The sequence below is a fragment of the Diaphorina citri genome, unplaced genomic scaffold (assembly GCF_000475195.1).
Source record: "Diaphorina citri unplaced genomic scaffold, Diaci psyllid genome assembly version 1.1 scaffold1023, whole genome shotgun sequence".
NCBI classification, from domain to species: Eukaryota; Metazoa; Arthropoda; class Insecta; order Hemiptera; family Psyllidae; genus Diaphorina; species Diaphorina citri.
Window position 1 is genome coordinate 196,154 of NW_007378453.1, and position 9,386 is coordinate 205,539.

Genomic DNA, 9,386 nt, shown 5'->3' on the forward strand with positions numbered 1-9,386 from the left:
GGAATCGAACCCGCGACCTAGCGCTTACAAGGCAGACGCTCTACCAACCAAGCTAACTAGGTTGTAATCGGGTTAAACCCCTTAAAATTAAGGAACGCTGAAATCCTGAAATGCTCCGCCCTGCCAAGTCAAGAAACTTCTGCCCCGCTAAGTTTGACAGTAAACACTACTCTACCCACCGTGCCGTCAGAAACTGATTTCAACATCCCCCTCCAGGGGAATCGTAGACTGAAGAGTCCTGAAAGAGTCCACCCAGGACATTTTCAGTCCCAGCAGGGGGTCCGCCTGTAATTCCTCTAGATGGGGCTCAAGATCAGTTTATGGTTCCTGCTATTAAGAAATCAACTGAACCTTGTGAGGACAATATTGAGAAGCTGGTTTGAAAACTTGAAAGTCCAATGGAAAAAGGCAAAATGGCATTAAGCCCAAGATGACCTTGGCAGTTAAAAGGGTGAGTTTCCTTGTCTTATTCTAATGTTATTAAGATGTAAGTCTCACTGCTTCAGGAGGTAAGGTGGCTGAGGTTATGTAACCTGTATGTCCTTGTGTTGTAGGAGTGGCAGGTGTCACCGATACAAACTTGTGTCTGTTCTTACCATCTTCAGGCTCTCCAAACTCAGCAATTGGTAAATTACGAAAACCCACACTGAATTCTTTCTGTAAACACTCGTAGGTGTTGATATCAACAAATCCCAAGTTCCGTAGACTTTGAGATGGCTGAGATAGAGATTGAGTCTGCTTCAAGCGTCTTGCCTTCTGCTCCTTGCAAGGAACGCACCTCCATGCAGCCTTTCTATCAGGTCCCAAGGATCTCCATGAACTCTCGGAGATGACGGTGCAGTCGAAGTGAAATTTGACGTTGTAGACTTTCACAAGTTCTTTGCACTTGTTCGATGCATGGAGAGAATGAGCAGAACCTTCCACCAGTGGGTTTAAGAGATTTTACAGCCGTAGACTTTCACAAGTTCTTTGCACTTGTTCAATGCATGGAGAGAATGAGCAGAACCTTCCACCAGTGGGTTTAAGAGATTTTACAGCTGATTCTACAGCTAACCAGGGGTGAGGGAGGTCTAGGAACACAGCATCAGCTTTGTTGTGAAGATCTTCACCGAAGCCATTCTGGACGACATCTCGATGTTGACAGGTCACTTGAGATAAACCATGTGAACTGAACTCTTCTGCTGCAAGCCTGGCACGGTCCTCGTGGAAATCAAAAGTATAAACATGTCCTAATTTCTGAACGGCTCTGGCCAATGAGTGTGTGAGTGATCCACTCCCTGTTCCTGACTCGATAACAACATCCCCTGGCTTCAGTTCTAGCGATTCTACAGCTAACCAGGGGTGAGGGAGGTCTAAGAACACAGCATCAGCTTTGTTGTGAAGATCTTCACCAAAGCCATTCTGGACCACATCTCGATGTTGACATGTGACTTGAGATAAACCATGTGAACTGAACTCTTCTGCTGCAAGCCTGGCACGGTCCTCGTGGAAATCAAAAGTGTAAACATGTCCTGATTTCTGAACGGCTCTGGCCAATGAGTGTGTGAGTGATCCACTCCCTGTTCCTGACTCGATAACAACATCCCCTGGCTTCAGTTCTAGAGGGTGAAAATTAAACACGGCTATTCAGTTCAGATGGAGAGGAAAAAAAAAGTGACAGAAGTACCTAAATAAATGTTGAAAAGAAAGTAGAGTAATCTTGTTAGAAATAATAGGTAATTAGAAAATAAATATTATGTACACAATAACACGACCATTGAACAACTCAGTCTTTAGAATCTTCTTTCCAAATCGTACTTCCCAACAATAAAGGTAGAAACACACTACTATCACGTCACGTGAAGTCATGGGGAGTCAGAATACAACTGACTCCCCATGAGTTCACGTGACGTGATGGTAGTGTGTTTCTACCTTAAGAGGCGTTCTTTATTTAGCTGAAAAATCCTGAATATTCCTGAATCCTACTGAGGTTTATTTTCAACATTTTTGAATAAATATCAGATCCAAAGCTGAGAGAGTATATTTTTTGATCAGAGGTTTGGTCATTTCCGTTTTTCTTTAACGTTCAAACCAAACTGACCGAAAAATAATAATATTAGTGCTTATTTATACTGCTCACACAGGACTGAAAAGTCCCTTTACTCCAGCAGTAGGCTACTACTATTATTGTGGTCAAATTTTCAAATTATATTGAGGATAAAATTCCATACCTCGGCTGGGATTGAACCTACGCCCTCCTGTTTACCAGTCGAGCGCCTAGACCACTACACCACCGAGGCAGAATAATTCTGCCTAAAATGAATAATTCAGAAATATTCAGCTAAGTAAAAACCGCCCAAGGTCTTTATCATAAATAAGGCCGCAAGACATCTGTTAAAGGTCTTATACCTCATTTACGATACAACCCTTGCCCACACAACTGGGCACTTTCAATCCATTTTAAATCACTTTCATAAAAAAAGTCCCGCCAGCCTAGTTACAAACTGAGGTTTATTTTCAATATTTCTTAATAAATCATCAGGTCCAAAGCTGAGAGAGAAAATGTTTTGATCAGAGGTTTGGTCATTTCCGTTTTTCTTTAACGTTCAAACCAAACTGACCGAAAAATAATAATATTGGTGCTTATTTATACTGCTCACATAGGACTGAAAAGTCCCTTTACTCCAGCAGTAGGCTACTACTATTATTGTGGTCAACTCTCAAATTATATGAGGATAAAATTCCATACCTCGGTGGGATTGAACCCACGCCCTCCTGTTTACCATCGACGCCTTGACCACTACACCACCGAGGTTGTGGTGGCTTATTCTTATTATCATTATTATTTCCAAGACCAAAACGAATTCTGAGGGATCTGGCCGAGCCTACTTCACCCGTGAAGGGTTAATTACTATTTTTATCACTCGTTCTATCGATGTGTAGATATTTATAACTCAACTGATATCTGTGTTGCAATGACCCCCCACTAGGGGGATTGCCCTTATCGCACTCGATAATTGATACAAGCCATGCTGGGGGACTTTAAACAGAGAGTAGACCAGCTTAGTCTGGCTGGGAGACTTTAAACAGAGAGTAGACCAGCTTGGTCTGACTGGGGGACCTTAAACAGGGAGTATTGAAATAAGAGCAAAAACAAAATGGCTAGGTATATCTATGTAAATGTTGACTAGTCCTAAACTTATCCCAAAACACTTGGACTTGTTCCGCTCTTAGCCATTCATATGTGAGTGTTAATTTTAGTCGGCGGTGGGCATCGAACCCGGAACCTTCTGCATGGCAATCAAGCGCGTTACCACTCCCCCTGATCTGACCTCGATAAAATCAACTGTGGATCATTAAAGATCGATATCATTTTGGTGCAAGGCCGTTAGGTTATACCTGCGGTTTTTTAATTATAATATGCAGTTCTCAGTTCCAATTAGTTAATGAAGATCTCTTGCGAGGGAAAAAATTACTGTTTACGTAGTAGGGTAAGTGTACCATTTATTGGCCCACCTGTACCATACGCTACATAAGTCTGAACTGGACGAACTTTTCCAAGATCCAATTTCATCAAAAGAAAGGGGGAGTGAGGATTATGGGGAGAGAAGGACTCAAGGAATTTTGAATCTTATATAAAAAAAAGAGGGAAAAAGAAGGGGTAGGTATTGGGAAGAAAGAGAAAGAAAGTGGAAAGCAACCTTCGTGACCGAGTGGATATCACACTAGGCTGGCATACAGGAGGTCCCGGGTTTGATTCCCGGCAGAGTCGAACTTTTTCGGCTCTGTGCAGGAGTGAGGATTATAGGGAGAGAAGGATTCAAGGAATGTTGAATCTTATATAAAAAAAAAGAGGGAAAAAGAAGGGGTAGGTATTGGGAAGAAAGAGAAAGAAAGTGGAAAGCAACCCTCGTGACCGAGTGGATATCACACTAGGCTGGCATACAGGAGGTCCCGGGTTTGATTCCCGGCAGAGTCGAACTTTTTCGGCTCTGTGCTCTGAATAAGTGGTGCATGAGTAGCGGATCAGTAGTGGCATTATACCAGAGTAAAAAGAAAAATTATAGGATAGATTTAGTAAAGGACTAAAGGAGGCTCTTAGTAATGCTGTGATATCCACGAAAACCGTGAAGGGGCTCTTAGCTCCAGCACAAATAGTAGTGACAAATGGATGAACAATGGACAAAGAGAATCAGGACAGCTCTAAATTTAACCAATAACAAAATGTTTCCAATAACAATCTCCATTTCATCTTTTCAAGGGCAAGGACAAACTAAAGGGGAAAAATAGCTTCAGCACAAATAGACATTAGTGACAAATGGATGAACAATGGACAAAGAGAATCAGGAGAGCTCTAAATTTAACCAATAACAAAATGTTTCCAATAACAATCTCCATTTCATCTTTTCAAGGGCAAGGACAAACTAAAGGGGAAAAAAAGCTCCAGCACAAATAGACAGTAGTGACAAATGGATGAACAATGGACAAAGAGAATCAGGAGAGCTCTAAATTTAACCAATAACAAAATGTTCCCAATAACAATCTCCATTTCATCTTTTCAAGGGCAAGGACAAACTAAAGGGGAAAAAGGGTGAAAATTAAACACGGCTATTCAGTTCAGATGGAGAGGAAAAAAAAGTGACAGAAGTACCTAAATAAATGTTGAAAAGAAAGTAGAGTAATCTTGTTAGAAATAATAGGTAATTAGAAAATAAATATACTACTTTTTACATAGGAATTGACCATTTATTAATAATTTTTACCCATTTGCAACTCCTCCATTGTAGAATAACTTTCTTGGTCTTCTAACTCAAAGGTCGAGCATCAGCATTTTAAATCTTAACCTTCTTCTTGTACCACCATTTTATTCTTAACCTTCTTCTCCTTATTCTCACTTTGAAATGAAAGTTCCTTTCTCTCCTTCTTACCTCCTGGAAAATTAATGAGTTAAGCCCTATTATTTGTGATGAAGCTTCGAGAATCTCTTCACAACTTTTGTGGGTATCACAGCATTACAAAGTGCCTCCTTTACCGGCCGCTACTCGATTAGAGGAGTGCCCTTGGCTGGGATGGAAATATTTTGAAACTACCAACCTCAGTGGTGTAGTCAGTAGTGGTTAGCGCGGTGGACTTCGGATCTGGAGGTTGGTGGTTCGAGTCTAAGTCAAGCCATAAAATTTAGCGTAGTGTATTAAGCAGGGAACGACATATTTGTGAGAAGCATTTATGCTTAACACAATTAAAATTCCTTTCCTACTTTTTTTTGCTTTCTATATTATATTTTTGAAACTGCCGATCTGTGTGTTCAACATACTCGTAGAATTCGTCATGTTTACTCTAATTAGGCAAGCATGATCTCACTGACACATGCTGTAATTTAGGTACGAAAAAATCCCTCCACTTTGCCTGTTGTAATTTACTATTTGCCCATTTGAGTTTTGACAAGGTGTCTAGCAAAATGGAAAAATAAAATTCCCTGACTTTTCTCGGTTTTCCAGTCCATTTTTTTCCAAATTTCCAGTCTACTTTTTCAAGATTTTCCACCCTATTCCCACTGCCTCACAACAGATTTTTTTTTTCTTTTTTTTTCATGTAATGTTCCCAAGCCTGTTCAACATTAATTCTCCAATCTTTTTTCATCCCACTAGGGTAAGGGCTTAAGTCCTCCATAGAGAGAGAGGTCATATCTTAAGACCTCAAGTCTGCATATCCTGTTTTCCTCTTTGAAGTTTGGCGTGTCAATAAGACATGCATTTTGTCATGAAAGATTGTCATGTGGTAGACATGTCAATAAAGAGGAAATAAGATGCATTGTATTTGCTCAATTATTTCGCAGCCTTTGAACTTGAATCCTTGAGACTGTTGGTGGAGGCATTGAGTTTTGTGTGCCTGCCCATAATGAGTTCCTTGAGACAGTGGCACTGTGGTTTGTGGATTCATAATGAGTTTCAGTTCATTATTTGTCTGTAGGTGTGCAGTTAGTCATTCATATTACGTAGTTTTAGGTACTGAAAGATGGAGAAAAGGGCATACAAATAGAAAGGAAGAGGGAGAGGGAGATAGAAAGAGGAATGAAAAGGAAGAAAGCGAGAGCGAGAGTGGGAGGGAGAGAGAGAGAGAAGGAGAAAGAAACGAAGAGAGGGCGATCTTCCAGAAGAGAAAGTAAGAGGGAGAGAGAGAGAGATAGAGAGAGGGAGCTAGAGAGAAAGAGGACCGAAGAGAAAGAAAGTGAGAGTGAGAGAAAGGGAGAGTATTTCAGTCGTCATAGCGAGAGAGAGAGAGAGAGAGAGAGAGAGAGAGGGGGGGGGAGATCTCCCAAAAGCTACGTAACTTTTTGACAAGCCGGCGCGGCGGCAGACTAATGGATAATTTTGATTAAAGTTTTGCATAAGGAGGAACAAGTAACTAGGGCAGTAAGAGCTAAGGCTAAGATGTTCCTTCTGTCTCAACTTATTTCCAAGTCCAATAAATCTTACTCATACTGAAACCGAAAAAACTTTCGATGTAATCGTGCAAGTTGTTTTTACTCCTGTAATTCCAATCACAGTTCCCACAACTACCTCACCACCTTGTAGATTCTGTATCTCTGTCTTATCCGCTTATCCCTCGATATCCTTTCAAACCTAGTGTCATTTGAAGTAAAGTAATAAATTGGAGAAAATCTAGTGTGAACATCCCACCACTTTCCTTGGGGACTCTTTGCTCTGATATCTCTTTTCTCTTATATAAAATTGTTTCTATATCCCCCTCTTCAAGAAAAAAGTATTTCGATGTCTCCAATAGTTTGGTCAGAAGAGCTGAAATCTACCAAAAAGCGGCCAAAATGAGTTGAAAAAAAAACTCACGTTCAGAACGACAGACCCAGGTCTGACAGACAGTCTGAAGTGGTGGACATCAGAAAGGCAGAGTTGAGCAGACTTACGGTTGTTGTCCAAGCCCTGATCACGAAATAAGTAAGTTGTCCCGTTGTCCGGTTGTCAGATACACCAATTATGTAGGATCACGAAATAAGTAAGTTATCGGATTGTCAGATACACCAATTATGTAGGAATACTGAAACCATTATTATTTGATGACCAAACTCAGTGGTGCAGTTGTTAACGGGTTGGACTTTGGATCCGGAGGTTGGTGGTTCGAGTCCAAGTTACAAAATTTATCTAGGTGTAATAATCGGGGAACGATATTTGTGACAATCATTTAAATATGCTTAATACAGTTTTTTTTATGACTTTTTTGAACATTCCGGAGTGAAAAGGCCGAAAAATTTCCATCTGTCTCTTTCAATTTCCTAGCTTACCTCGGAGATCTCCCAAAAGCTGCGTAACTTTTTGACAAGCCGGCGGCAGACTAATGGATAATTTTGATTAAAGTTTTGCATAAGGAGGAACAAGTAACTAGGGCAGTAAGAGCTAAGGCTAAGATGTTTATAAGAAGAAAATGGTTGAAGCGGTTCCTTCAAAAAAGGCCTGAATACAAAAATCTTGAAGAGAGGATCGATAATTTATGAAGATCAAAAATCCTATTAACATTGACTCAACCTTGTCCTACCTGAAAGCCATAGGCCTTTTCACCAAGATATAACCCGAAAGGGATCGGCGCGAACGACACGCAAGTGTTAAAGCGCCTAAGGAAAAAAAAAAATAGGTTGCCAATATTATTTGTCTATTTTAAAGTTTGCCCCGGGAATCAAACCCGCGACCAGCTGTAACCAGATCCATCATTGAAGAAAATGGCAATAATACCCATTTCTCTGTTTTTTTTTTTTTTTTTTTTTTTTTTTTTTAAGAGTTTTTTTTTTAAACTACCCATTTCTCTGTTTTTTTTTTTTTTTTTTTCTTTTTTTTTAAGAGCTTTTCCTTCAAACGCCCTGTGTTTATGATGCATATCTACCATCTACAAGTATGTATTTGTATTTCATACGTATGTACAAACGTTAGCCATTAGTACTGGAAAAGTAGGTAGTGAAAGTAGGTAATAAGCTAGGCAAGTGGGTGGGTAAACATATTATGGAATATTACTCAGGTGTCTCAGGTGATGACGAAAGGCGTGATAATTTGTGTGAAAGCTTTTTCTCATTCTCATTAAAGTTCGCTGATGAGGCCCAAGTGCCCAAGACTAGAGTTGTCTTTGTAAACATTTACAACGTATACACATTTGTCCTTACAGGCATCAAGTAGGCAACGCATGTGTCAACTTTGGGACTTAGTGAAGGTACAAAGCAATGGAAAATGATAAATGTCCCCAATTAGTTAGGCTTAAGCATAGAGCTTTTTGTTCTCAGTTCTATGTTGGTATGCAGGTTGGAGTCGTAGCTTCCCTCTAACTCATTCTCATTAAAGTTTGCTGATGAGGCCCAAGACTAGAGTTGTTTTTGTAAACATTATTTACAACGTATACACATTTGTCCTTACAGGCATCAAGTAGGCAACGCATGTGTCAACTTTGGAACTTTGTGAAGGTACAAAGTAATGGAAAATGATGAATGTCCCCAATTAGTTAGGCTTAAGCATAGAGCTTTTTGTTCCCAGTTCTATGTTGGTATGCAGGTTGGAGTCGTAGCTTCCCTCTACCTGCTCGATGCTCTATGCCAGTGATTTCCAACTAGCTGCCCGCGGGCCACATTTCGCCCACCAGACCATTTTTGTAACCCGCAAAGCTTTTAGGGTGTGCCCCCTCGGATTTTTACTCTTTTACTATAGGGTGGAATCTGAAAAAGGAGCATCCACTCCCCATTCCCATCAAAATCCTGGATACGGGCTTGCTCCCCTGTGTATGTGGCCCGCGAAGTGCCTGCAAAAAATGCCGCGTGGCCCGCATATATCTGGAAGTTGGAAATCCCTCCTGCTCTATGCGCTCTCTTTTTCCATCTATTCTTACAGGTGTGTGGGTGTGTAAGAAAGGTGTGGGTGGTGAAAAACTATACATACCCACATACACAAAAAGGCCTTTTCAGCTGTTGGTGATAAAAGCTAGGTAAAAGGTTAAATTATTTCAAAATTTGGGTGTTTCTTTTTCTCTAGACTTTAGGATGTTTCTTTTCCTGTGCAACCTAACCCGTTGGGTTGAACTGTCTTGTCTTGTTTCTTCAATTTCTAATCTAACTTCTCTTCAACATCATTTCTCATTTTCTCTTTCTTTCCTACTATTACTCTTACTCTCCCTCCCTCCCTCTCTCTTTCTTTATCTTTCACATTTTCTTATTTCTCCTCTATAGTATCTCTTCCCCTTTTCTTCCTCGTCCTCTCCTATCTCTCTCTCTCTCTCTCTTATCTCTCCCTCTTTTCTTCCTTGTCCTTTGGCTCCTATCTCATTCCATCCATCAGGATACCCATATCATTAATCCTGACCTTTGTAAGACTTTGATTGGGAGGGGGAGGGACTTTGACTGAGGCATAGAGCTTTTTGTT

General features: G+C 40.5%; 1 protein-coding gene across 1 annotated transcript; it reads right to left on the bottom strand.

Moving 5' to 3' along the window:
- Positions 1-356: 356 nt before the first annotated feature.
- LOC103513775 (tRNA (adenine(58)-N(1))-methyltransferase catalytic subunit TRMT61A) lies at positions 357-1,598 on the bottom strand (the record flags this gene model as incomplete). The annotated part of the gene is made up of 2 exons (XM_017445949.2): positions 357-707; positions 957-1,598. Coding segments are annotated over 2 exons (869 nt in total), but the record flags the coding sequence as incomplete, so codon positions are not given.
- Positions 1,599-9,386: the final 7,788 nt, after the last annotated feature.